The sequence below is a fragment of the Felis catus genome, chromosome E2 (genome assembly GCF_018350175.1).
Source record: "Felis catus isolate Fca126 chromosome E2, F.catus_Fca126_mat1.0, whole genome shotgun sequence".
NCBI lineage: Eukaryota > Metazoa > Chordata > Mammalia > Carnivora > Felidae > Felis > Felis catus.
In genome coordinates this window covers 7,147,894-7,175,533 of record NC_058382.1, presented here as the reverse complement: position 1 = coordinate 7,175,533, position 27,640 = coordinate 7,147,894, and the positions used below count along the sequence as shown (strand labels likewise).

Here is a 27,640-nt window from a genome sequence, read left to right as displayed (position 1 = left end):
CCACCCATCCCCCTCAGCCATCCCTAGCCTTCACCTCCCCCATCCCAGCCACCTACCCTGTGACATTGGAATTGTCAGGAATCTGTCTCCCAGCCAGATGCAACTCCCCTCAAAGACAAGAGCTACATCTCTCATATTCACCCCTTTACGGGAAACCTGAAGGCATAAGGTAAATGGTTGTTGAACGAATGAGTGAATGAATGAATGAATGAATGAAATTTTCTCTCCATCTCATGGGAAAAGTTGATAATTCTTCCCTCTCAGATTAACATAAACTACCCATCTCCCAGCTCAATGAATTCTGGTCTGGTTAAGTAGTTCCCTGTGTAGACAGTGGTGTATGAGACAGGGCACCCATGTATGAGTTGTGCAATTCATTCGCCCACTCTGGACCTCAGTGTCTTCCTCTGAAAATCAGAGAAGTGGGGCTAGAAGGCCTCCTAGCTCTGATGGCCTGTGGGTTATAAGTTCCTCCTTTGCACACAGCTAGATTCTCTGTGGTTTCCCCGTATCTCTCCTTCTCATTCTTCTGCTTTTCTTTGCAAACTGGGGACCATGGGAAACAGATTGGACATGGCCCAACCCTTCTGACTATAGAGAGGCTGCAATTGACCCTGCTGTGTGTAGTCCAGCACAGGGGGATGGGGCTGCAGGGTGACACGTGGCAGCATTGCAGGAATGATGATGGTGCAGGAGTGCCTATGCATGCCGAAATCCTGCCCCTTCCCTTCTTGGTGACCCCAGTGCTGACTGTGCCCCTGGTTATGGGTAAAGATTCAGGGCAGGGGTAACGTGGGAGGGGCAGATTCATGAAGTTGCATGGAAGAAAACAGACTAATGTTCTCTGTGCACACACAGTCTTAAGAAAAACATGAGCATAGTACTACATAGTACAAGCAGCATGCTCGGGTGATGAAACCATGAAGAAAAAAGCAAGGGAACAATCAGCATTAAAGTGAGTCTAGGGACTCCTTTGGGAGGAGTGGGGTGTGCAATAGGGATGGGGATCGAAGGGATGGTCTAGGGTGCCTGCAATGCTCTGTTTCTATTTTGTGATGAACCACTGAGTTGTTCTTGTTGGAGCCTATTCTTTGTATCTTATGTCCCCCCCACCCAAATGTGTCAAGAGAACCAACATAGGTGGAAGGAGGCACCAGAACCTCCCAGAACCTCCTCCCAGCCCCCAGCCACACAGTTAAACATAACCTTCTGTGAATTCAGGTGCACGTCTCTTCTCTCACCAAAGCATCCCCACCTGGAGAGTGGATGACACCCAGCTGGCATTCCTCACTCCCTGTCTCCTGCACACCTGACTCCTGGGACCAGAGCCCTCACGGGCAAAGCCCTAGAGGTTGGCAGACCCCGCCACCCTCTGGAGCAATGGAAAAAAGGGTGAGATACCAGCGGTGAAGAAATCGTCCTGGCACCCAGACAGCCGCAACAAAGGGGGAAGTTTCTACCCCTTTCAAAATTGGTCCCTTTTCCTCTGCCCTTCCCCCCTACCAACCCTGTGTACAGCCACAGCTTCAGTTTCCCATGTGTCCTTTGTGTCAGTCTCCCCTCAATGTCCTTGGAATCTTCGTCTCCCCTGCTTGAGTGTCCCCTGCGCCCAGTCTTCCTAGGACACGACCTCCAACCTCCAACCTTCCTATGAACAACACCTCCCTCTGCCTGTGTGTCCCCTGTCACAGGGAGCTCTGGGTACCGACACCTACTGTTTCCTTGCTGGACAGTGACTCCAGGGGCAGTGCCTGGGGCTAGTGTGTGGTCTCATGAGCAGGGAGGGGAGGCCTACCATGTGGATTCCAAGGGAGGGAGGACAGTTGACCTCCTCACACCTCCACCCCTGGCCTCCCCCATCTCTCAGATCCCTATGTCCCCACATGAGTTCCACAGACATGTACGGCCTGTGATTCAGGTGTGATTCAGGCCCAAAGGAACCCTTTTTCACTTTGCAAAAAAATGACGCCAGAAGGGAGGGGCATTGGCAGGAAGGCAGGAGATGGGGCTCGAGCCCTGCACAGGGTGTGAATTTGGGCGAGGCTCTCACCCTCTCTGGCCTCTAGGCCCAGGGTCCCCAGCAGTGGAGATGTGGTGGTGGATGGCTGATTCCCAAGGGCTGTCCCGGCCCTGACAGCGTCTGCGTGCGAGGTTCCTTCTCTGAGGAGGGCCACTGTTCTGACATCACTGTCACCTTCCTGTCGGGGCCTCCTCTCAGTCTTGCAGCTCTTAGCTTCTGAGAGACAAACCCGGAGAAACAGGCTCCCCGGGGACCTGGCGCCTCCAAGCCCAGACATGCTTCTGCTGCTGTTGGCCCTGCTCTGGGGGAAGGAGGGGGCCGAGGGCCAGAGGGGGGCCGAGAGGGGGCCACAGGGGGATTATTGGCTGCAAGTGCAAGACGCAAAGGGGCAGGAGGGCCTGTGTGTGCGAGTGCCCTGCAGATGCTTCTATCCCCGGGAAGGCTGGTCTGAGTCTACCCCAGCTCTCGGCTACTGGTTCCGGAAAGGGGCCGGTGTACAACAGGATGTTCTAGTGGCCACAAACAACCCAGATGGAAAAGTGTGGCAGGAGTCCCAGGGCCGATTCCGCCTCTTCGGAAACCCCCAGGACTACGACTGCTCCCTGGACATCAGAGATGTACGGAGAGGGGACTCGGGGACATACGTCTTTAGGGTGGAGAGGGGGCCTTCTGTGAGATATACTTACACACGGGACCAGCTCTCCGTGCGTGTGACAGGTAAGGAGCAGACTGTGGGAGAGGCCACAGGGGAAGGTTGGGGGTCCCAGGACAACCCGGGAGGGGCTGGGGGTAATGCATGTTGGGGCTCAGAGGCAGGGGCTGGACCAAAGCTTGAGGCTTCTCTCAAGGCTGCACCTCGGACCCTCCTCCCGATCCCCGTGTCTCCCCATCTCCCCCCAGCCCTGACCCAGACACCTGACATCCTTATCTCGGGGACCCTGGAGTCTGGACGCCCCAGTAACCTGACCTGCTCTGTGCCCTGGGCCTGTGTGTGGGGCACGCCCCCCATCTTCTCCTGGACGTCAGCGGCCCTCGCCTCCCTGGGCCCCAAGACCCACCTCTCCTCTGTGCTCACCCTCACCCCACGGCTGCAAGACCACGGCACCGACCTCACCTGTCAGGTGACCTTGCCTGGGACCGGAGTGACCACAATGAGGACCATTCACCTCAACGTGTCCTGTGAGAACCGGGCCAGGGCCACCCGGATCCCTGATGGGGTCCTGAGGGCAGTTGGCTGGGGGGTCAGGGCCTGGGACCTTGGGTGTCGGGTCCTGGAATGTGGGCTGGGAGGGGGTCAGGAGGATCTCCACCCTCTTCCCATTCCTGCAGCTCCCGTGGGGACTGAGGGCCAATGTCCACCAGCCCTCTCCGTTGACGTCAATCTGCCATGTCTTTCTGTCCCAGATTCTCCGTGGAACTTGACCGTCACTGTCTTCCAAGAAAACGGCACAGGTAGGATAGGGGCTCCTCCTAGGGTGCAGGGAGCAAGGGCAGGGCCGGGTCCCTCTTGTGGGTCCCCCAGGGGCCCTCCCCCTCCCCGGCCCCCATGGCCCCGTGAGCAGCTGTCCCCTTCGCCCCTCTCTCCCCCACTTCTGCCCTCCCCCCTGTTATCAGGAGAGCAAGAACAGGGCAACACTCGCCCGGCAGAACTGCCCCTTATCGTGCACCTCCGGATGCCCTCACCTTTTATTTCCCTGCCAACTGTTTATCTGAGTGCTTTTGAACAGCTAATCTATTCACACGGACACGTATTCATAACGCCCAGCAAAGTCGGCCTCAGATGTCCAGTTCCCTCCCGGAAAGTGTCTCGTGTCCAGAGGCTGCTCTGAGCCTCAGTGTGTTTGCTAAGGATCTAAGGGGCCCTTTGCCGTCAGTAGCACAGACTGTCCTCCTTCTGCTCTGTGACTGCACAGTGTTCCTTCACGTGGGCGGGTTCTGCTTCTGCATGCGCCTTCCACTCATGGAAAGTCATGGGGTTCATTTTACTGTATTAACCAAAATGCTATGATGAGTAAGTAACCTTGTGTCACCTTTCACAGCAAAGTGTATGTATGTCTGTGGGGTAAGTTCCTAAAAGCAAAATGTAGCTCTTATGTTCTTTCCAAGTTGAGAAATGCGGCCAAGTTGTCCTGCATGGAGGGTGGACAAGTGCAAATTCCCACCATCAAGGGGAGAAAGTGTGCCTTTTGCTGCACTTCAATTGACCTCTGTTCCCCGTCCCCTCCTCCGGTCTCTTGTCATATCCTTCTGCTTTCTCTCTCTCTTTTTGTCTCTCTGACCCTCAGTCTCTTTTTCTCCAGCACCCACAGCCCTGGAGAATGGCTCATCTCTTTCAGTCCTGGAGAGCCAGTCCTTGCGTCTGGTCTGTGCCGTCAACAGCAACCCCCCTGCCAGGCTGAGCTGGGCCCAGGGGCACCTGACCCTGTGCAGCCCGAACCCGGGGGTGCTGGAGCTGCCTCGGGTACAGGAGAGAGATGAAGGGGAATATACGTGCCGAGCTCAGAACGCGGTGGGCTCCCAGCACGTCTCCCTGAGCCTCTTGCTACAGAGTGAGTGCATCTGTGAGAACAACAGCACCTGCCCCCCCCACCCCGGGGCTCCCCAGCTGCGCCCCCTGGCCCTTAAAGGGGCTCTCAGCTCTGGTCTGTGCTTCCCTGTGAGGCCTGGATTTTCCCTGCTACCTCCGGTATCACTGTCCTCTCCCAGCCAGACCCCTGCTGTAGGGTGGGGTGAAGGCTGAGAGGGGAAGCCAGGGGAAAGGGGTGGGTCTTGGAGGAGAGGGGCTGGGGCCTGCACAGGTGTGTCTGAGAACACAAGGTCCTTGATTTGTGGGGCAGGAAGGAGGCCACCATGTGCCCAAACTTTAAGGAGAAGCCAGGGTGCCTGTGTGGCTCAGTTAAGTGTCTGACTTGGGCTCAGGTCACGATCTCACGGTCCCTGGGTTTGAGCCTTGTGTCAGACTCTGTGCTGACAGCTCAGAGCCTGGAGCCTGCTTGGAACTCTGTATCTCCCTCTCTCTTTGCCCCTCCCCCCCCCAATAAACATTATTATTTTTTTAATTTAAGGAGAAGCCAAAAAACCTCAGTAATGGAAGTAATACTGCAACGCAGTATTTTTTAAGAAATATACACGAACATAAAATAAATATCTCAATGGACAAAGTAACTGCATTTTAAATAAAGACAGGCTGCAATCCAGCCCCTGTATGCCTCACTCACCTGGTCCTAATCCCCTCCCCCAGCCCCATGTCCCTGTGTTTTGAGGCTGGCAGGGGGGCTGGAAAAATCTAGGGTCCCACAGGGAGTGGGAGAAGATACCGAGTCCTTGGAGAGGAATCACCAATAATTCAATCTGTGTGCAGGAAAAGCATGGCCTTTATCAGAAAGGCTGCTGGGGGCAGTCGGGGGAGCAGGTGCAACGGCTCTGATCTTCCTGGTTCTCTGCATCATCATCATCCTGTGAGCATTGACCTTGGGGAGGGAGGGATAGCCCTGGGCAGGAAGGGCAGGCGAGCACAGGATGGAGGGACCTGGGTGGGTGAAGAATCTGAAGCAAGGGCAGGAAGGAGGTCGATGGCACCTGGGTGAGTCTGTCACGGAACTCTTGGGGCACCTGGGTGGCTCAGTCGGTTAAGCGTCCAACTTCGGCTCAGGTCACGATCTCGCGGTCCGTAGGTTTGAGCCCTGTGTCGGGCTCTGTGCTGACAGCTGGGAGCCTGGAGCCTGCTTCAGCTTCTGTGTCTCCCTCTCTCTCTGCTCCTCCCCTGCTCACACTCTGTCTCTCTCTCAAAAATAAATAAAGATTAAGAAAAAAATTAAAAAAAAAAAAAAAAGAGCTCTGTCCCCATTGTCCAGGATAGGAAGGCCTGCATTCTCAACACTAGGATCTCTAGAATGGGATCACCACTCTCCCACCTCCATCACCCTCCCAGCCCCTTAAGAGAGAATGGAGGAGGGGGTCAGTCTGCCCACAGCATGCTGAGCTGGCCAGACTGAAAGGCTTTCTGGTCTCTTCTTTCAGAGTGAGATCCCACAGGAAGAAAGTGACAAAGCCTTCAGTGGGCACCAAGAATACAGGCATGGAGAGTGCAAACGCTGTCACGAGGTCAGTGTCTCAGGTGAGTGACCTGGGCATCTTGCCATCAAGCATCCCGCCTGGATACCTATCCCAGGATGGCATTTAGAATTGCTCTACTGAGCATGGCCAAAGTTCCTCTCCTTATCTCCTCCTCCTCCTCCTTGGGGATTCCCCATCTTTGGGACAGCACAACCACTCCCTCCTCTTTCTTTCTTGTCAGGCATGCAGGAGTCACCTTCTGTCTCTCCTCCCTGTCTTTCCTACAGCCCCAAATTCACATCTTGTCCATTTTTCCTCTTAAGGACAGCTAGCTTCGCCCCCTCTCTCTATCTTGACCCCCATCATTGCCAAGGATTCAGAATCTTTTTCCTGGACCTCCTCATCTCCTTGCCTCTCACCTTCCTTGTCCTACACCAAGCAGTCATCCAAAAGCCACCATTATCCAGTTCCCCTGCATTTAAACACCTGTTTGCCCCCATTGTCTAAAGCAGAGCTGGCAACTTTTTCTATCAAGGGCGAGATAGATACTTTTGGCTTTGCACACTTTACAGTCTGTTGTAACCACTCATCTTTGCTGTTGTAGTGTGAAAACAGCCATAGACCATATGCAAATGAATAAGCACAGCTGCGTTCCAATAAAACTTTATTTACAAGATTGAGCCCCATGTTGGACTCTGTACTGGTGGCACGGGCCTGCTTAGGATTCTCTCTTTCTCCCTCTGCCCCTTTCCCTTGCTCATGCACTCTCTCTCTTCAAAAGAAAAATTAAAAAATTATCTAAGATCATAACTGAACCCAGAGAAATTGTCAAACATGGCAGTATTCTCAATTGAAAATGAAAGGAGTGGAGACGTTGGTTTTATTTTTTTTAATTTTTTTTAACATTTATTTATTTTTGAGACAGAGAGAGACAGAGCATGAATGGGGGGAGGGCCAGAGAGAGAGGGAGACACAGAATCTGAAGCAGGCTCCAGGCTCTGAGCTGTCAGCACAGAGCCTGATGCGGGGCTCGAACTCACGGACCGCGAGATCGTGACCTGAGCGAAGTCGGACGCTCAACCGACTGAGCCACCCAGGCGCCCCACGGAGACGTTGATTTTGAAAATGTCCTCTCTCCGTTTGCTTCCAGTAAAACCAGGAAAGCAAAATTATCATAAATTCTGGTTCAGGTATAAATAAAATCTTTAAACTGAAAGTAATGTTTTATTACATGCATTCTTCAAGTTTGCAATAATATTTTAATTATTTTAATGTGGGTGAAAAACTGTTAGAAACACAGAAATATTATATATATATATATATATATATATATATATATATATATATATGCTTGTGCTTATATATATATATATATATATGTGTGTGTGTGTGTGTGCTTATATATATATAAGCACACGTGTTTTCTTCTGCCTTAGGCTCTAGTTGGCTCAGAAAGTCACTCTTACTTTCCACTCCATCCACACTGGACTCCTCTGAACAAGGTTATTTGTGCCTCTGGTGTTTACATGGACTGTTATTCTCTCCTCAAATGCTCTTCCTTCCCATTTCCACTTCTTCATTCCTGTTCAGCCTTCATGCTCTGATGTAAATGTCATGCTTTTCATTCATTTGTATTCAGACTGGAAGTCTTTGGAGGGTTTTGAGCAGAGTACCATGTATCTTTTATTTACTAATTCATTTGGGAAGTGCTATTGAGCCCCTCCCATGTGACAGGGGAGGGGTTGCCGGTGCCGGGGATTCATCTCTGAAAAAAAATTGTTCATCTTGGGCTCCGTGAAGTATCAGTCTAGACAGAGGGATACAACCAAACCAAATAAACAACCAATCAAACAACAAATAAGTGACTACAATGTGAAAGGCAGACGTGTACTTGGGGGAAAGTGGAGGGCACAGAGACCAGGGGTGCTGGGGAGATGGCTTGTGTTTTTTCCGTGCTTTATTTTTTTGTGGTAACTTTACCATCTTAGCCATTTTTAAGTGAATAGTTGTGCAACAGATTTCTAGAACATTTTCGTCTTGCAAAACAAACTCTGTATGTGTCCATCGGACAGCGAGTACCCACTTCCCCTGACACTCCTGCCCCTTGAAGCCACCATTCTGCTTTCTGCTTCTGTAGGTTTGATTGCTTTCGTAGATACATCACAGAAGTGGAATCATGCAGTTTTTGTATTTTTGTGACTGGCTTATTTCACTTAGCATAATGTGCTCAAGGTTTATCCATGTTGTAGCCTGTAACAGGATGTCCTTCTTTCCAAGGACTGAATAATATCCTGTTGTATATAATAATGTATATAGCACATTTTCTTTATCCATTCTTCTGCAGATGGATACTAAGTTTCTCCCACCCCCAGCTATTGTGAATAATGCTGCAATGTACATGGGCATGCAAATATCTTTTTGAGATCCTGCTTTCAATTTGGGGGGATAGACACTCACAAGTGGAATTGCTGGGTCATGGGAGTTTCCATTTTAAATTTTGAGAAACCGCCATACTGTCTTCCACAGTGGCTGCACCATTTTACTTTCCCAGCAACAGTGCACAAGGGCTCATTTTTTTCCATATTCTTGCCAACACTTGCTATTTTTTATTTTTCATTTTTTTTTGCTTGTTATAGTGGGCATCATCTCACTCCTCATGGATGTGAGATGATAGCTCACTGTACTTTTGATTTGCATCTCTCTAGTGATTAGCAATGGTGAGTGTCTTTGCATAGGCTTGTTGGCCATTGTATATCTTCTTTGGAGAAATGTCTAATTCAAAGTGGTTTTGTTTTGTTTTTTTACCCATTTAAAAAACTGAATTATTATTATTTTTTTTTTTTGTTATTGAATTGTAGGAGTTCTTTATATATCCTGGATATTATCCTGGATAATATCCTGGGTGTTTTCAGATATATGATTTGCAAATATTCTCTCCCATTCCATAGGTTTGGCCTGTGGCTTGTGTTAGAGATGATTAAGCAAAGACATGAAGGAGGTTCAAGAGTTTGCAATCTATTGTGATCAAAGAGCATGCCGGGCAGAAGAAACAGCAGGTGCAAATGCTCAGAAATGGGAGGCAGACCAGTGAATGGAGGACCAGCAGGAAGTCTGTGTAGTTAGACAGAGAGAGGCAAGTGCCAAGAAATGGGACATGAGTTTGAAGAGGTCAGCGTGTTTGGGTAAATCATGTCTGCACATATAGTCCACTGTGGACGTCTGGAGGCATTGAAGCAGAAGGACACAATCCAGCTTTCAAGTTCACAGATCCCTCTGGCCACTAAGTGCAAAAGAGACTATGTGTGGCAGGGAAGTGAAAAAGGAGGCTAGAGGAACATTCCCGGCTGGAAATGATGGTGGCCGGAACCAAGATGTCATGAGGGTGGGGCTTGATTGCCTTCCGGATGAAGTCTGAGGTTAAGGCTAAATGGAGTTTGCTAATGGATTGAGGGTGGGATATGAGTGACAGAGGGGGGTCCGGGATGACTCCTAGATCTTTCTTGTGGGCAGCCAGAAGAACAGAGGCTCCAATCATCGTGCTTGAGAAGGTTGTAGGAGGAAGAGACTTGGGGGAGTAAAGGAGAAGTTCCGTTTGAATATGTTCTGTGTGAGTTTTGGACGAGGGAACGGGGATTTCAAGTACACCACTGGATCAAAGTCTACAGTTCAAGGGAGAGAATGGGCTGGAGGTATCCGGGACCCCTCTAATACTTAGGGGTCAGGGAAATGCAAAGCAAGCAGCAAAGAGGCTGCTGATGGACACCTTGCGGTCCAGAAAAGAAGCGCTTTTGTTTAGGGAAGACAAGCAATTGGATGACCTTTCTGTTGTTGCAAAGTCCAGAAAGGCGGGGACTGAAAGGGGCCCATGTGGCTTTCACTAAGCAGAGGCCTTGGTAACAACGGTGTCAGGAGGTGGTTTTGTGTGTGTGTGTGTGTGTGTGTGTGTGTGTGTGTGTGTGTGTAACTCTTACTCTGAACAATCAACAAAAACAGGAATCGTTCCGTTGAAGTGTTCTCTCATCAAGGGCGGGGAGCAGCAGAGCATCAAGGGCGGGGACAGCATGCTGCTGTCATGAACCAGCACACATTTAGTGGCTTCCAACACCATACATTTATCATCTTACAGTTCCAGAGGTCACAAATCCAAGTCCACAAGTTTTCACTGGGTTAAGACCAAGGCGTTGGCAGGCAGGACTGAGTTCCTTCTGGAGGCTCCAGGGGACAAAGGCATTTTCTTGCTTTTTCCAGAAGCATCTGTATCCCTTTGTTCATGACCCAGGTCTCTGTCTTCAAGGCCAGGAGTATAACATCTTCAAGTCCCTCTCTGCCTCCTTTTAATTGTAAAGATAAAGACCCCTGTGATTACATTGGTCACACCCCAATAATCCAGGGCAAACTCCCCATCTCAATATCCCTAATCTAACTTCATCCTTAAAATCCCTTTTTCCATGTAAGGTAACACATTCATAGGTCCTAGGGGATTAGGGTGTGGGCATCTTTGGGGGGCTATTTTTCTGTCTATGTCATAGGGACATAATTTCTTTGACTGTCTATCCACGAAACTGTGAGCTCCCTAAGGACAGGTGCTGGCTCAAATTGAGGCTTTGTAATTCTCTCTCTCTCTTACCCAGTTCCTGTCCATTATATCATAATTCACCATTAGATACTTACTTGTTTAACTCGCTTCTTGCCTCCTCCCTCGATTAAAGAGTCAGCTGCAAGAGGTCAGTGCCTACATCTCTTCTACTCATTACAGTATATGCAGCACCCAGCTCAGGGCCTCGTACACAGGGGGCCTCAGTAGGACACCAGGCTTTGGGGTCAGAAAGGACTTGGGCTGGATCCTGGTTTCACCGGGGACTTTGAGCACGCTGTTTTCTTGGTTCACCCTCAGTTTTCGTATCGATAAAATGAGGACAGTAATAATATCTTCCTTATGGGGTTGTTGTGGCAAATTAATGAGATTCACAAGCATCAAATAAAGTGCTATGTATTAAATATTTGAGGAAGGCGTGAATGCAGGGAATTCCACAAAAATGTATGTGAGATGGATGAAGGAATTTATGGACTTCTCTCCTGGGTATTCTCTGCCTCACTCTATCCCCCACTGTTTGGTTCTGACTCCCTTTTCTCTTCCTTCACGCAGGGTCTCCTGATTGAAGCCTGGGCAGGCAGTCTTCCCCCAGATGCCGCCACCCCCTCCTTACGGGAGGAAGAAGAGCTCCATTACGCAACACTCAACTTTCACCAGACAGAGGCTTGCTGCCCACAGGAACAGGTGGCCCCTAGTATTGAGTACTCAGAGATCAGGATTCACAAATGAGAGACTGCTGAGACCCCGCCCTGGCTTGAGAGATCTTGGCCCCTGAAGGGCAAAGAAAAAGTCAGGGCCAGTTCCTGTAGACTTAGAAGCCCTCCAGGTGATGAGCTGTGAGTACAGCAGAAAGAACACAAGCTTGGTAAACAGAGTATTTCAAGTGCAAAGTCATATGCTGTGCCTTTACCAAGTAAGCGACAGACCAATCCCTGCCCTTCTGTGCCTCAGTTTCCTACTCTGTGAAATAGGGATGAGAAGCCTACCTGTAAGCTCATGGTGAGAAATTTATATAGAAATGCAAGGGACCTAGAATAGCAAAACAATCTAGTGAAGGAAGAACACGGTTGGAGAAATCAGACTTTACTATAAAGCTAGAGTAATCAAGACACTGTGGTGTAGAACGGAATCAAGTCCGTAAACAGAGTGTGTGTATATGGTCAGTTGAACAGCACCAAGTCAATTCAGTTGGGAGAGGAGGGACTTTTCAACAAGTAGTGGGAGAACAAGTAGGTCAAGGTTTAGAAACAATGAAACTTGACCCCTTTTTCACATCACGTGCAAAAAATTAGTCTGAAATGAATCGTAAACCTAAAAGTAAAAGTGAAAACTATAAATATTTTATTATTGTGCTGCCCAATATGGTAACCACTAGCCGCACATGGCCCTGGAGAGGTGCTACACTTAGTATGCAAAAAAAAAAAAAAAAAAAAAGATAAAAGATCCCATTAACAATTTTTCATATTGATTACCTGTTGGAATGATAATACTTTGGATATACTGGTTCTTTTAGACTATTATTAAAAGTAATTTCATTTGTATTTCTCTGATGATGAGTGATGTTGAGCATTTTTTCATGGCAGTTTCTTTTTAGTTTTTTTTATTATAGCTACTAGAATTTTGAAATTACGTGTTTGCTTTGCATTATATTTCTATTGGACAGCATTGCTCCAGAAGAAAATTTAGGAGTATATTTATGCATGTGCATAGATTTCTTTTTTTTTTAAATTTTTTTTAACGTTTATTTATTTTTGAGACAGAGAGAGACACAGCATGAACAGGGGAGGGATAGAGAGAGAGAGGGAGACACAGAGTCGGAAGCAAGCTCCAGGCTCTGAGCCATCAGCCCAGAGCCCGACGCGGGGCTCGAACTCATGGACCACGAGATCGTGACCTGAGCCGAAGTCGGACGCTTAACCGACTGAGCCACCCAGGCGCCCCTGCATAGATTTCTTATAGGGCATCCAAAATAGTAAGCATTATGTGTGTGTGTGTGTGTGTGTGTGTGTGTGTATATATATAATAGTAAGCATTGTATATATGCTAATAGTAAGTAAGTAATATATATATATAATAGTAAGTAATATATATACATAATAGTAAGCATTATGTGTGTGCGTATATATATATATATATATAATAGTAAGCATTGTATATATGCTAATAGTAATAGTAAGTAATATATATACATAATAGTAGTAATAGTAAGTAGTAATAGTAAGTAATATATATACATAATAGTAAGCATATATATGTAAATATATACATAATGCTTACTATTTTGAATGTCCTATAAGAAATCTATGCATATGCATAAATATTCTCCTAGATTTTCTTCTGGAGCAATGCTGTCTGACAGAAATATAATATATATATTATTAAACACTTCTGTTCATCAAAAGGCATGATTAAGAAAATGAAGAGACAAGCCATAAACTGGGAGGAAAAAAATATATATATATATCTCTGAAAAGGGGCTTGAACCTAGCATATATAAAGAATTATTACCAGTTAATAACACAATAACCTAACTGTTAAAATGGGGGAAAAGACACAGCCATATATTTCACAAGAGATCCAAATGGCCAGCAAGTACAGGAAAGCTGGTCAACGCTACTGGACATCAGGGAGACGAAAATCCATCACAATGAGATGCCCTATCACATCGGCTAGAATGGCTAAAATCAAAAAGCCTGAGCACAGATATCCCTATGAGGTCAATGCCAGTATTACACCCATTTTACACATGGCAAATGGGACAGCACAAATGGGCTGTCACACTGATGGCCGATACTGCAAGCTTCATGATACAGAGACCACGTAATGATCACAGAGAGGTTCCATATCGAAAAAGTAAATGATTTGAAAAAAAGAATGTGTCTTCTAAAATCTTCATCATCACCTCGGTCGATACCACCACAGTCATCTTCACTGTGGTCACAGCCACCACTGCCACCATCATTACCATCAAAACCATTGTCACCACGGCATTAACATCACCATCATCTCCATCATGCCTCAATGGTTCTCAATCAAGGCAATTTTGTTCTCCTTGAGACCTTTTCTTTTCTTTTTCTTTTCTTTTTCTTTTCTTTTTTTTCTTTTCTTTTTTAAAGGTTTTCCTTTTCTCTCTTTTTTTTTTATTTAAAAAAATTTTTTTAATGTTTATTCATTTTAGAGACAGAGACAGAGCATGAATGGGGGAGGGTCAGAGAGAGGGAGACACAGAATCTGAAACAGGTTCCAGGCTCTGAGCTGTCAGCACAGAGCCCGACGCGGGGCTCGAACTCAACGGACCGACCGCGAGATCACGACCTGAGCCGAAGTCGGTCGCCCAACCAACTGAGCCACCCAGGCGCCCCTCTTTTTTTTTTTTTTTTTTTTTTTTGAGAGAGACAGAGACAGAGCACGAGCAGGGGAGGGGCAGAGAGAGAGAGGGAGACACAGAATCTGAAGCGGGCTCCAGGCTGCAAGCTGTCAGCACAGAGCCCGACGTGGGGCTCAAACCCACGGACCGCAAGATCATGACCTGAGCCAAAGTTGGATGCTTAGCCTACTGAGCCGCCCAGGCACCTCGTTGGGGCCTTTCTAATGCCTAGAGTCATTTTTGGTTGTCTACGCTTAGAGTGGTGGAGGTAATTGCTACAGATACCAAGTGGGTAGAGGCCAGCGATGTGGCTAAACATGGTACAGTGTGCAGGATAGCCATATACCCCATCCCCCCCTGAAATAATTATCTGGCTCCAAATATTGATAGTGCTGAGGTTGACAAATTCTGATCTACTCTATACTGAGAATGCTGCTGACTGCTTCATCCTCCCAGGTAAGTTCTAGCCCCCACATTACCCTTCAGGGCAGGCGTTCCCCTTCCCATGCTCCAGGTGGGCTAAGAGGACCTGAGGGGAATGTGATCTACTCATGGCCACCCAGCAGGCTAGAGGCAGAGCTGGGATTTGAACCCAGATCAGAACCTTCCCTCTGCCCAGTCTCCTCCTCTGCATAGTTTACTATCTGTTTCCCCGGCTTCACTTGCTAACTAGTGACTACCATGTACCAGACTCATGCTGGATGCTTGGCACCCACCCCGCTCATTCTCACAGCTGCCCCTCTAGGTGGGCCTCCATATCCACATCGTAAACACAAAGGAAATGGGCTGAAGTCATTGGGTGAAACCCCATTGGTCTTTGGAGGCATGACCACCTCTACGCTCTCCCTCTTTGCTACTGGCTTCTGGTCCTCGACCTCTCTGTCTGCCCCGGATGATTCCTGACAACCAGTCCCTGGCTTGTCCCTTCTCCCTTCTGGCTCTGCCTCCCCCTCTTAGGGCAGTGCTCTTGAGACCCAGTCCCCAGCCAGCACCCCACCCTTGACCCAGGGCAACAGGCACCTGGTGGAGAAATGGCTGATCAAGATGTAGATCAGGATTCCGCAGAGATAGACGCTGCTAAGGACTGTTATCACGATGAGCCACACCACTTTGGCTCCTGAGATGTAGAAGCCTCTGTTCACAACATGACTGTGCTCTGGAGGAGAGGATACATGAGGGTTAGGAACACCATCACTCAACCCTTCACTCACTCACACATTCGTTCTTCAGAAATTTATCAATATTTGTTGTGTACAAGGCACTGTTCTAGGTGCTAGGGATTCAGCAGTGCACAACAACAACAACAAAAACCCTTCCTGCCCTCATGGGGCTAACATTCCAGCTGGCAAGTGGACAGTTGACAATTAAGCAAAGAGATGTCTAATATCATCGCAGGTGGCAGGAAGTGCTGTGGAAAAGAATAAACCCACTCAAGGTGGTAGAGAGTGACAGGGTTAGAGGTGCTGGTTACACAGGGTCATTAACTCATTGCACAGATATTCACTGAACACCAACTACGTGCCAGGCACCATGTTAAGCACTGGAGGCAAATGGTGAGCCAAGAGTTCTCCCAGGCTCTGTCCTCCTAAAGCTCACGGTCCAGCGGAGTAGAAAGCTATGAATCAGTGCATAATTGTGCACGTTTGTCAGTCATGTCTGGTGCATAGCAGGTGATTAGTAAATAGTGTGGAGAGACCAGAATAAATATCTCCAGCTCACACTGAGTTGTGCTTGTGGCTCGCTCTCTGGGATGAGCCAGACTGATTGCTTCTCATGCACTGTCTGCTTTAATTCTGCCAGAAGGCCCTGTCATACAGGGACCTTTATTATCTTGACACTACAGATGGGGACGCTGAGGCTCAGAGAGGTGCTCTTCCCATTTACAGATTGATTCCCAAGCCAAGTTCCAGACACCACGTCCACAACAGATCTCTGTTTCCCCTCCACCACCACCGCTCCCCCACCCCGCCTCATTTCAAGGCAGTCCAGCAAAACAGGGCACAGGCTGTAAGGTCAGACTGCCAGAATTTGAACTCTGCCTCCTCTGCTGATTGGAGCTGGAACCTTGAATAAAGCACTTAAACTTCCCATAGCTCAGTTTTCTCACCTGTACAATGGAGGTGGTGTTAACAACAGTCACTTGCTCTGAAGGGAGACTGTGAGGGTCACATAGCTAGTAGGGTGCTCAGTAAATGTTGGCTGGCCATATCTCCCTGGAGCTCACCCTTGCTCTGATCTGAGGTCCCTGAGGGCTTCACAGAGGGGGTAGCTTCAGACTTAGAACTCAGAGGACGGGGGTTTTACCCAACCGTCGTGGGCATGGCATTGTAAGGTAGAGATGGCATTTCTGATGACGGGCACTACGGAGGCAAAAGCACTGAAGTGGGAGTTATTTGTGGGGCATGAGCCCCAGAGGGGGGCTGCTGTACTCACCTGATCTATGCACCTGGATCTGAAATTCCCTGTACATGGTCAGCTGAGTCATGGGGTTCTCCACGATGCACCTGTATCTGCCCATCTGCTCCCAGGCCAGACTTGGGAGGATGATTTTTGCCCCTGAGAGGCTCACGAGGGAGCCGTTGTGGGTCCAGTGGTACTTGGGACTGGGTCGGGAAATGGCGTTACACTCCATGTGCACTTCGGAGCCGATCTTAGCAGACAAGATGCCATTTAAGATGATGTGACTGGTTCTCAGCTGCACTTTGTCTGGCCCATCTGCAGAGACAAGGCAGAAGTCTCAGAACCGTGTTTCTGACCCCTCGGGATCCTGTCTCCTTCCCTCAACCCGCATGCAGCCCCCCCTCCCCCGCCGACCAGCAGGTGCCCCCACTCTGCACCCCAAACATCCCCTAGAGCCAACACATACAAGGCGGCTGTGCCAAAAACAACTATAATGTTTTCCGTTACCTGCACCTACTATGAGCCAGCCCTGTGATTGCCCTTCACATCACAGTAAAAAGGGATAGAGTAGAAACCGTACAACAGGCCCCCTGCAAGCCAGACTCTTTTACAGGCTGACACATTGGCTTCATTCCCATAACAACCCTTGTGATCAATTTTACAGATGAAAAGAGAGGACTAGGGATTCCGTAGTCCCCTACTGACCCACGAAGGGACAAAGCCAATGCCCTCTATGGCCCGGGAGGAATCTCCCCGAGCAGCTACAGGCCAAGGGTCCTGGCTCTTGGTTGCAAGCCTCTGACCAGTAAGCCATGTACAGAGGTCAGAAGCTATCTGTTCTGTGACCACTTTCTTCACATGATTGCCACAGCATGCTTGTTAGGAAATCTGACGGACTCCACGTGGTTCCGGAGTTAGACGTGAAAACTGTTCAAGATTTGTGCTTTTTCGCAGTTGAGAGATGTGAAACAGTTTGGTCAATGTGAAAGGTCCCAGGCCCATTGTAAGACCCAAGGCTCGTTGTATTTATAAGTAATGTCTTCGGTTTTACAAGACCTGTTTGAGATTTTGGGGAGGTCTGGCGGGGCTGCGTACTTGCCCTGGTGGACGACCAAAGAGGGTCATGCAGAAAAGAGAATGTATGAAATGTGTCATTTAGCTTTAAAATCAAACTGTTTTTTTTTTTAATTTTTTTTTCAACGTTTATTTTTGGGACAGAGGGAGACAGAGCATGAATGGGGGAGGGTCAGAGAGAGAGGGAGACACAGAATCGGAAACAGGCTCCAGGCTCTGAGCTGTCAGCACAGAGCCTGATGCGGGGCTCGAACTCACGGACCGCAAGATCGTGACCTGGCTGAAGTCAGACGCTTAACCGACTGAGCCACCCAGGTGCCCCATACCTACCGCGTTTTTTTTTTTAATTTTTTTTTAACGTTTATTTATTTTTGGGACAGAGAGAGACAGAGCATGAACGGGGGAGGGGCAGAGAGAGGGAGACACAGAATCGGAAACAGGCTCCAGGCTCCGAGCCATCAGCCCAGAGCCCGACGCGGGGCTCGAACTCCTGGACCGCGAGATCGTGACCTGGCTGAAGTCGGACGCTTAACCGACTGCGCCAACCAGGCGCCCCTTGAATGTCATTTTCAAGAAACTATTAGTTGTGGGGCACCTGGGTGGCTCAGCCTGTTGGGCATCTGACTTCGGCTCAGGTCATGATCTCACAGCTTGTGAGTTTGAGCCCTGCATTGGGCTCTGTGCTGACAGCTTAGAGCCTGGAGCCTGCTTTGGATTCTGTGTCTCCCTCTCTCACTGCCCCTCCTCACTCGTGCTCTGTCTCTCTGTCTCAAAAATAAATAAAACGTTAAAAAAAAAAAAGAAACTATTAGTTGTAATCAGGCCCCTCTTTACAAAAGCCAGATCTGAACAAAGTCACACTATTTCTAATCTGGGGAGTGGGGATTGGGTTCCCATCTTGAATAGCAGGTCCTTCTGTGCAGTGAGGGTGATTCTGAGTCCAAAGAGCTGAGATTCAAACCCAGATCCAGCTGGCTACAGGCTGGCTTATGGTGCTCCCGCTTTTCAGTTCTGTTTCATTGCTACATCTCTGGGAGGCCCTGGGCCTACCCCTGGCATCACTCCTGTGACCCCAGACCACTCACAGTCCACGGAGAGAGAGAGAGGTTCACTTCTCCGAGGAAACTCTGGAATGCTTTCTGTTTCACACTGAAGTGTTCTGTCATAGCGGCTGACCCTGTGGATGATGAGGGTCTTGAGGTCCGGGGAGATTGTCATCCGGTCATTGCTGGATACCCGTGTGTAATCCACATACCAGTTGACATTGGTGGCATTGGTGTAGCAAATGGCGGCCACAGGATCCATATATTCTACGACAGAGCTGGCGTTAGCCGAGATGTCCGGCTTCTTTTCCAACTCTGGGGGAAGCAGAAAGGAGACATTAAGGGTGGGGTCTGCCTCCCCAAGCTCTGCTTCTCTCCAAGGGGAATTTTAGGTTTGGGGAGAAGCCATAAGTTGTAAGTTGGGAACTGGGGTCTTGGCAGGAGAGCAGCCCTGGAACTGAGAGGGACAGAGAAGTAAGGTGTAGGCATGAGTGGTTGATGTGTGGGCACTAGCCTGAGCCCACTGTCCTATGCACTGAGCCATCCCTGTGGCATCCACTGCAATAATGGTGAGTTCTTGGCATGGGCATGTGACCTAATGGTTGTTTCTGAACTCTGACCCTAAAGCCAGAACACCCCCATCTGAGGAGCCATGGGTAGAATTCAGAGTGACAGCTAGCATTTGGACTCTCCATAATAACTTTTCCCATTATCTGAGTCCCATTCGCTTGACAAATATTCCATTTAATTTTACAACAGACAATGGTAGATACTAGCCCCATTCTACAGATGAGGAAACTGAGGACACCGCAGAGGGAAGACAAAGGCTCAGGGCCATGCAACATATACACAGTCAGAGATAAACACAGGACTTCCTGTCTTCAAACCCACACTCTCCCCTCCAGCCCTGTGGTGCCCCCAGGAACTGTCTGTGGTAGACAGAATTCCAAGATGGCCCCATGATCTCCAGCCTGTATAATCCCCTTTCTTCAGATTTGGGTGAAACCCGTGACTTTCTTCTAACCTAGGTAATAAAGCAAAAGTAATGGGCTGTCAGTCTGAACATTACCTTTTGTTATTTAAGACTCCTGCTTAGCAGACCATGGGGAGAGAATTCGGCTGACCCCGAAGAAGCAAACAGCCATGATGCGAAACGCCAGTGGACAGAGCCATACATGAGAACACAGCCCCAGGTCAACACCTTGTGTGTCTCAGAGCGCAGCGCTTGCCTGGACTTCTGACCCACAGGAGAGCATGATAACGAATGGATGCTGTTTGAAGCTGCTGTTTGTTACACAGCAGTAGATAACTGACACCCTGACCGTGAAACAGGACCCTTGACGGGAATGAGTGACCCATCTCTGCAGGAGAAGCTAGGCTACCATCTGCCAAGCCTTCCAGTGTCACCTAGGGGTGGAGACACTTGGACACTATGATCTTCAAGGAACCTCACCACCTGCCAACTCACCTTGAATACTGAGGCAGCCTGTTGCTTTCTCGGTCCTGTTGCCAAAGTCCACCCTCGCGGTATAATTCCCTGTGTCATTTAATGCAGACCTCCTGATCACCAGGCTACCTGTCCTGGTCACATTCTCCCGTCCACTGAACATGGGCCCAGACTGCCAGGTATCGGAGGGAGGTTTGTAGCTGACAATCATATTTTCCGCAGTATCATTTGCGCCTCGGTGCCAGCTGTATTCTTGAACATCCTGGGTGACATTCTGGAGGACCAGGACGGTCCGAAATCCCTTGATTCCTAAGAGTGATTCTGGGTCTATGGAGATTTGACTGTAGGCTTGGCGGGTCCCACAGGCCAGTAGACTGGCTGAAGAAGACAAACAAAACACACATACATGAGAGAGAGAGAGAGAGAGAGAGAGAGAAGAGAGAGAGAGAGAGAAAGACAGGGAGAGGAGAGAGAGAGAGAATGAGAGAGAGAGAGAGAGAATGAGAGAGAGAAAGAGAGAGAAAAGATTGATTTACACTGTCCAGGCAATGATCACCAGGGATGCTGGTGAGCACACCAAGGGTTTCTAACTCCCCAGCCTGTCTCCTCTTTCCCATCCCCTCAGCCCCTTTCTTCCTCACCCTCTTCCAGCCTGGCTTCCTCCTTGGATACTCAGTCTCCAATCCATCCTCAAATGACAGTTACGTGGATCTTTATAAAGTCTCAGATGTGACCCTGCTCTCTCCATGCTCAGGTACCTTCCATGACTCCCCAGCACTCTATAGATAAATTTCACACTCAGCATGGTTTATGAGACACTCTTTGAGAGACCTGGTCTGTATGATTCATCTAGCTTCTTTTCGGATCACACCCACCCTACCCCACTTCCCCCATGAGCCCCCTTATTCAGTCAGGCATTCCTTCATGCACGCATTCGTGCATTCATTTATCAGAAGACGCAGTATCTACACTGTGTGCCCCAGACATAGAGAGCTTTCTTTTTTTTTTTTTTTAATTTTTTTTTCAACGTTTTTATTTATTTTTGGGACAGAGAGAGACAGAGCATGAACGGGGGAGGGGCAGAGAGAGAGGGAGACACAGAATCGGAAACAGGCTCCAGGCTCCGAGCCATCAGCCCAGAGCCCGACGCGGGGCTCGAACTCCCGGACCGCGAGATCGTGACCTGGCTGAAGTCGGACGCTTAACCGACTGCGCCACCCAGGCGCCCCTAGAGAGCTTTCTTGATACACCACATTCTTTCCTGACTTCAGGCTTTCACACCTGCTGTTCCCCATTTCTGGCACACTGATCCCTGCTCCCTCCTCTTCATGTCCGCCCCCCCCCCCTTGTCTGTCTACTCACTTCTACTCATCCTTCTGTTCTTGGCTTTGATGTCCCCTCCTTGTCAGTCCGGGTCAGGCAGCCCCTTGGGGCTCCCCCAGCCTCCTGGACCCCCTCATCCCTGTCCCCATCACTCTGGGTCATCAGAATCTGGAGATAGATCTACATCTCACACTGGACTCTGGGCTCCAGGGGGGCTGTCTCAGCCACCGCCATGTCGCAGCATCCCTTATCATGAGGCAGAACCCAGTGTATGAGCTCGGGTGATATCTGGGTACATCAAGTCCCCCAAGACTGTCTACACACGTCTTTGACTTAGCATCTAAGTTCAGTGGAGTGCATTCGTGTGGGTGGGGATCTGTCATCACCTAAGACACGGAGATCCACTCTCTGTGTACCCTAAACCTTGACTCCATAGAGGGGGCAAAGACACCTGAGACCCCCGGCTTCAGGCCTCCAGGTGAGGACACTGGTGGTGTTTGAGGACAGGACCCAGGGTGGCCAGTGAGACATGATAGTTGTCCCTGTCAGGGGGGCTCAGAGGGTCCTGGGGGGAAAGAGTGGTTGGGAAGAGGTCCAGCTGGAGAGGTGGGGAAAGGGGTCAGGACAGGTTGGCACACAGAGGAGGTCATTTCTAGCAAGTGCGTGTGGGGGTCCAAGTTCATCACTCCTGGGTACAGATGGGGATGAACACTGTGTGTGTGAGAGAGAGAAAGAGAGACAGAGAGAGTGTCTATGGGCGCGATATGCCCCGGTGTGTGAGCTCATGAAAGTCCTGGTGTCACTCCTGCCCACCTCTCCTCTACCCCTCCCCTGTCCTGTGGGTTCAGCTTTCTTACCTAGGAGAACCAGCTCCCTCCAATGTCTGCATCGGGGTCTGGAAAGGTCCATGGGTTTCTCAGGTTCTCCTGGGCTAGGTGTCTCTCCAGGGATCGGGCAGCCTCCTCTGCCCCTTCACGGACCTGTGTCTCCAGCCCTGGGCTGCTGGTCCCCATCCCCCTCTGCGTCCCAGGATGGACTCTGAACCACAGCACAGGCGGGGCTGGGGAGTTGGATGTTATCTTAATGACTTTATGGTGGCTGTAGCTTATTATTTATCCACCTTAGTTTAAAAAAATTTTTTAATACTATTCTACCCTGGTTACAACAACAACAACACAAACACCTTATGCTACTTTTAGGAAAACTGGAAAATACCAAAAAGCACAATAAATAGAAGACATCAGACTTTCTTTTGTAATTTTTTTCAATGTTTGTTCACTTTTGAGAGACAGTGAGACACAGAGCATGACTGGGGGAGGTGCAGACAGAGGGAGACACAGAATCTGAAGCAGACTCCAGGCTCTGATCTGTCAGCACAGAGCCCGACGGGGCGGGGTGGGGGGGGGGGCTTGAACTCAAAAACCGCGAGATCATGACCTGAGCCGAAGTCAGATGCTTAACCGACTGAGCTACCCAGGAGCCCCTCTAAATATACCTTTGTAAATATTTTCATATTTGTGATAAATAAACAGATAATTGTTTATCTAAATATACATATAAATATTTATGCAAGCATACATGTTTACATTTGTAAATAAATATAAATAAAAATATAAGTAAATAAAAAATCTTCATAAATAAAATACATAACGATTTAGCCTAACTTGATTAATACTATTAAAAAATCACCTGTAATGGTTTGACCACCTGGAGAGATATCCAGGCTTTTTGTCTGAAACTTTTCAGTTTTGATATGTTACATGTTATATGATGTGTCATACATACTCATGCACACATGTATATTTTTACCAAGGTGGTATCACACCATTAAATATCCTTTATTTGGGCTTCTCCAATGTTAAACCCAACTTTAGTCAGAGACAGGTGAATATACACCTTAGGGTATCTAGTGGTCCATTCAATATCTCTGAAGTCTCCTACTGTTTTCTAAAAACCCATATGAATATTTGCAGCCTACTGCAAAACACATCTGGGCTTGTTTTAATAGGAAAATAATAAATGACTTACCATTGAAATTCTTCAATTGGTCCCTCTTGGTATTTGATTGTAAGTGATGCCCCCAGAAAACACATGAAGTTGTTTTTCTGCCCTTAGCTCAAGAAACCCTTCCTTCTGTATCTTCATTGTTCATGACCATGTACTATTCCACTGAACTGGCCATGAATTGATTTGTTCAACCCATACCCCATTTGTGAGTATTTCGCTTCTTTCAACATTTTCTCTCTCTCTCTCTCTCTCTCTCTCTCTCTATATATATATATATACACACATATATATAATATAGGTGTTTATATTATATATATTATATTCTCCCTCAGAGAAGTAATACTTTATTTTTATGTTTATTTATTATTTTTGAGAGAGAGAGAGAGCGCACAAGCAGACGAGGGGCAGAGAAAGAAGGAGACACAGAATCCGAAGCTGACTCCAGGTTCTGAGCTGTCAGCGCAGGGCTCGAACCCACAACCCTTGAGATCATGACCTGAGCTGAAGTCAGATGCTTAGCTGACTGAGCCACCCCAGCAACCCAAATATTTTCTTTCCATACAAACAGCAGTATAACAACTTTTGGCCAGTCCCATTTGTGGAGCTAGATGAGTTCCAGAGACAGACCTCTGTAATAATGAATTTAACCTTAGTCAAAGACAAATCTGGTTTTGTCCTCAACTCCTAGAAGGCATCTCTAAGTCTTTCAGAATGTCCTGCCTGATAAGAGTGTCTATTTACCTGGGGGCTTTGGGGCACACTGGATAGTCTACAGTGGAAATTATGATGAAGGCTTTGAGTCACATGGCATCAGCTCTGCCCTTAGAGGGGCTGGAGACTAAGTTCAGCTATGTGAGCAGTGGAACATATCTATGTGACAGAGCCCTAATAAAAACTCTGACGTCAAGGCTTAGGCAATCTTCCCTAATCAGCACACTGTCACAAAGTCATGCTGGGAGGAGCTAATGCTGTCCATGACTCCACTGGAGACAAGTGGAAACCCCACACTTGGGATTCCCCTGGACCCCGACCCATACCCTTGCCCCCTTCAGTGACATCAATCTGTATCCTCATGCTGTAATGATCCCTAACCACAAGGATAACAGCTTTCAGGGTGTTATGTGAGTCCTTCCAGTGAGTGATAGAAACTGAGGTTTCTCTTGGTTACCCTGAACTTGCAATGGTGTCACAAGTGAAGGGGGTCATATGGATGCCCTCTGGGACAGAGACCCTGTGGTTAAAAGAGAGAATCCCAGGGGCGCCTGGGTGGCGCAGTCGGTTAAGCGTCCGACTTCAGCCAGGTCACGATCTCGCGGTCCGGGAGTTCAAGCCCCGCGTCAGGCTCTGCGCTGATGGCTCAGAGCCTGGAGCCTGTTTCCGATTCTGTGTCTCCCTCTCTCTCTGCCCCTCCCCCGTTCATGCTCTGTCTCTCTCTGTCCCAAAAATAAATAAACGTTGAAAAAAAAATTAAAAAAAAAAAAAAGAGAGAGAGAGAATCCCAGAGGCTCCTGGGTGGCTCAGTCGGTTAAGCATCCAACTCCTGATTTCGGATCAGGTCATGATCTCATGGTTTCATAGGTCGAGCTCCACATTGGGCTCTGTGCTGACCTTGTAGAGCCTGCTTGGGATTCTCACTCTCCCTCCCTCTCTGCCCCTCTCTCGCTCATGCTCTCTCTGTCTCTCTCAAAATAAATAATAAAAAAACAATTAAAGAGAGAGAGAGAGAGAGAGAGAGAGAGAGAATCCCAGACTACACTGCCCAGGCTCAAATCCAAGTCTAGCACTCCTGCCACGTCATCTCAGGAATGTGACTTTCTTCACTAAGCCTCACTATCTCCACCTGTAAAGTGGGGATATGCAATGTTTCCTCTCCATAGGGCTGTTTCAAGCTTTAAATGAGGTAATATGTGAAAATGTCTGCAACCAATGCCTCCCACACAGTTTCAGGAAATGTTAACCCCTATGAGCATATGTAAGCCTTTTTATGTTTTACAACTTTTTGGGGAAAAAAATTTTAACTGCATTTATAGATTAAAAAAATTTTAATGTTTATTTATTTTTGAGAGAGAGAGAGAGAATGAGCATGAGCAGAGGAGGGGCAGAGAGAGAGAGGGAGACACACAATCCAAAGCAGGCTCCAGGCTCTGAGCTGTCAGCACAGAGCCCAACGCAGGGCTGGAACTCACGAACCACGAGATCATGACCTGAGCTGAAGCTGGTGCCATGCAGGCACCCCAGATTTTTAAAAAACACTTCAATTGTATGACCTAACAACAAAAATCTTCACAGGTACTTAAATTACCCATTACTTAAGGGCTTGTGTCCTTATTACCTCTTTTGTCCTTATGAAGGAAAAGGGGGGGATGGTTAATAGTATGAGACCAGCAATCTCTGCCCACAGAGACCTTCTGATTGTATCTACTTGATCACTCAGCACGAAGCATCCTTATCCAACAGAGCTTTGTGCGAAATCATTGCAGGAGAATGTCCCTTCCTTGTATCCAGACTATATGTAGCAAGTGATGCTTGGTCCAGTCAATTGGGACCAATATGGCAGAACTGCTTTCCTTCAGAGCCCACGGTGAGATTCCAAGCATTTAATGCAGTGAGACCCTCAGGAGGCCCCTACCTTCAAGAGGAGACTGTAGGCTCGGCTACACCTCAGGCTTCAGAGACTCACTCTCATTCCCTCAAGGTGACCCCAGACTTGGACCTTGCTCAGTCCACCCTGGATCCCCTATAACTTTAAGTATCTCATCTGAAACCCTGTCTCTTTATTCAGGAACTGGGGGCTTCCTACATTGTCAGCCCCTGAACATTCCTAAAGTGTGAAGTCTGACAGATGTTGGGGCATTGACTCCCTCCAGAAAGGCGTACCAATACCGGGTGTAGCTCCCCTTAGTGAGCTCCAGTGCTCACCTGGGGGCAGGTGGCAGCCTGGGAAGCAGTCCCAAGGAGCCCTTAATGTCTTTCTGGAGCCCATCTTTGTTGCCTTCTTATCAAGATGGCAAAACATGACTGCCCTTCCCAGGGCAAGGTTCTGCCTGGTACAGCCAGACTGGACACTAGGAAACATCCACCCCTCCCTGCTCACCAGGCCTGGAGGTCACAGGGAATGCTACCGTGGATCTTTGTGGAACTGCAAACCATGTGGAGCCCTGACACCCCCAGCCCTGTCCCCGTGGCCCTGTCTGGGCAAACTCATTACCCCAAGTGCATCAGACAACCAGGGGGAGCCACAGAGTTGTGAATCACAGCAACCTTGATCTTGGTCTACATCCTCATGGGGTTAGGGTTAGAGAGGTTGGGAGGCAGAAGCCCCCAATCAGCTCTCAGAGAAGGAAGAGGAATGGGAAAATAACAGTAACACGGATAATAACAACATTGGTCACAGTAATAATTATTTCCCTTTTATCATTCCTGTGTAGCGAGACTGTCAGAGAGATTGGTCTCTGAGTGGCAGGGTGGGAGTCAGGTGCCTGGGAGCAGCTGGTGGGAAAGCAGACGGCTTGAAAGAGAGGGATGGAGGGAGGAGGTGGCTGGTGCAGCGATCCGGGTAACTCTCTGGGTGAGCAGCAGAGGGCGCCCTAACTGGGCAGGGAACGTCGGGAGAGATGCGCCGCCGCCAGGGGGCGCCGTGAGGCTGCGGGGGAAGTGCACAGACCCCCGTTTCTGCAGGAAACTGCAGCGTGGACATTACAGCTACCACCTTTACGGATTTGAGAACAAAAGGCAGGAGGAGTAAAATCAAGCAACACCACCAAACAACAGCAACAACAGCAAACCAAAGCAAGGAGGGTAATAGGGCCTCCATCATATGAACCCTGGAACCCGCCTCATCTACAGCCAGTTCAAATTATGTCCTGAATTCCAAAGGGGACTCGAAGGCAGAGACATACAAAGACAGGTGCCCCAGACCTGGTGGCCAAGTCAATAATTACTCCCCATTAAATAACCACATTGTGTCCCTTACTATATATTTTCTAAATTTCTGGAGTTTGGGGATTTGGAGAGTACAGTTAAAAACAGATGCTCCTTGGGGCGACCGGGTGGCTCAGTTAAGCCTCTGATTTTGGCTCAGGTCATGATCTCACAGTTGGTGAGTTCGAGCCCCACGCCAGACTCTGTGCTGACAACTCAGAGCCTGGAGCCTGCTTTGGATTCTGTGTCTCTCTCTACCCCTCCCCCACTGGGAGGAGAGAGCTCACTCTCTCAAAAATAAATAAACAATGGGGCGCCTGGGTGGCGCAGTCGGTTAAGCGTCCGACTTCAGCCAGGTCACGATCTCGCGGTCCGTGAGTTCGAGCCC

General features: G+C 48.6%; 2 protein-coding genes across 4 annotated transcripts; one reads left to right on the top strand and one right to left on the bottom strand.

Annotated features, from left to right (window-relative positions):
- Nucleotides 1-146: 146 nt before the first annotated feature.
- LOC109494587 (sialic acid-binding Ig-like lectin 8) lies at nt 147-12,220 on the top strand. 2 transcript variants are annotated; one of them, XM_023245545.2, is made up of 7 exons: nt 147-2,737; nt 2,921-3,199; nt 3,425-3,472; nt 4,321-4,569; nt 5,382-5,478; nt 6,041-6,124; nt 11,223-11,366. In XM_023245545.2, the coding sequence occupies exons 1-7, from the start codon at nt 2,296-2,298 to the stop codon at nt 11,230-11,232; spliced, it is 1,209 nt and encodes a 402-aa protein (XP_023101313.2). In that variant the 5' UTR covers nt 147-2,295; the 3' UTR covers nt 11,233-11,366. The 2 variants fall into 2 exon arrangements, with proteins under 2 accessions (XP_023101313.2, XP_023101314.2); XM_023245546.2 differs by having other exon boundaries at nt 149-2,737; nt 6,041-6,137; nt 11,223-12,220.
- Nucleotides 8,654-22,354, bottom strand: CEACAM18 (CEA cell adhesion molecule 18). 2 transcript variants are annotated; one of them, XM_019818607.3, is made up of 6 exons: nt 22,182-22,353; nt 20,023-20,379; nt 18,597-18,869; nt 16,471-16,752; nt 15,058-15,193; nt 8,654-10,407 (listed from the first exon to the last, which is right to left on the bottom strand). In XM_019818607.3, exons 1-6 carry the CDS (start codon nt 22,231-22,233, stop codon nt 10,389-10,391), a joined length of 1,119 nt encoding a protein of 372 aa, XP_019674166.3. In that variant the 5' UTR covers nt 22,234-22,353; the 3' UTR covers nt 8,654-10,388. The 2 variants fall into 2 exon arrangements, with proteins under 2 accessions (XP_019674166.3, XP_044902203.1); XM_045046268.1 differs by lacking the exon at nt 20,023-20,379 and having other exon boundaries at nt 22,182-22,354.
- Nucleotides 22,355-27,640: the final 5,286 nt, after the last annotated feature.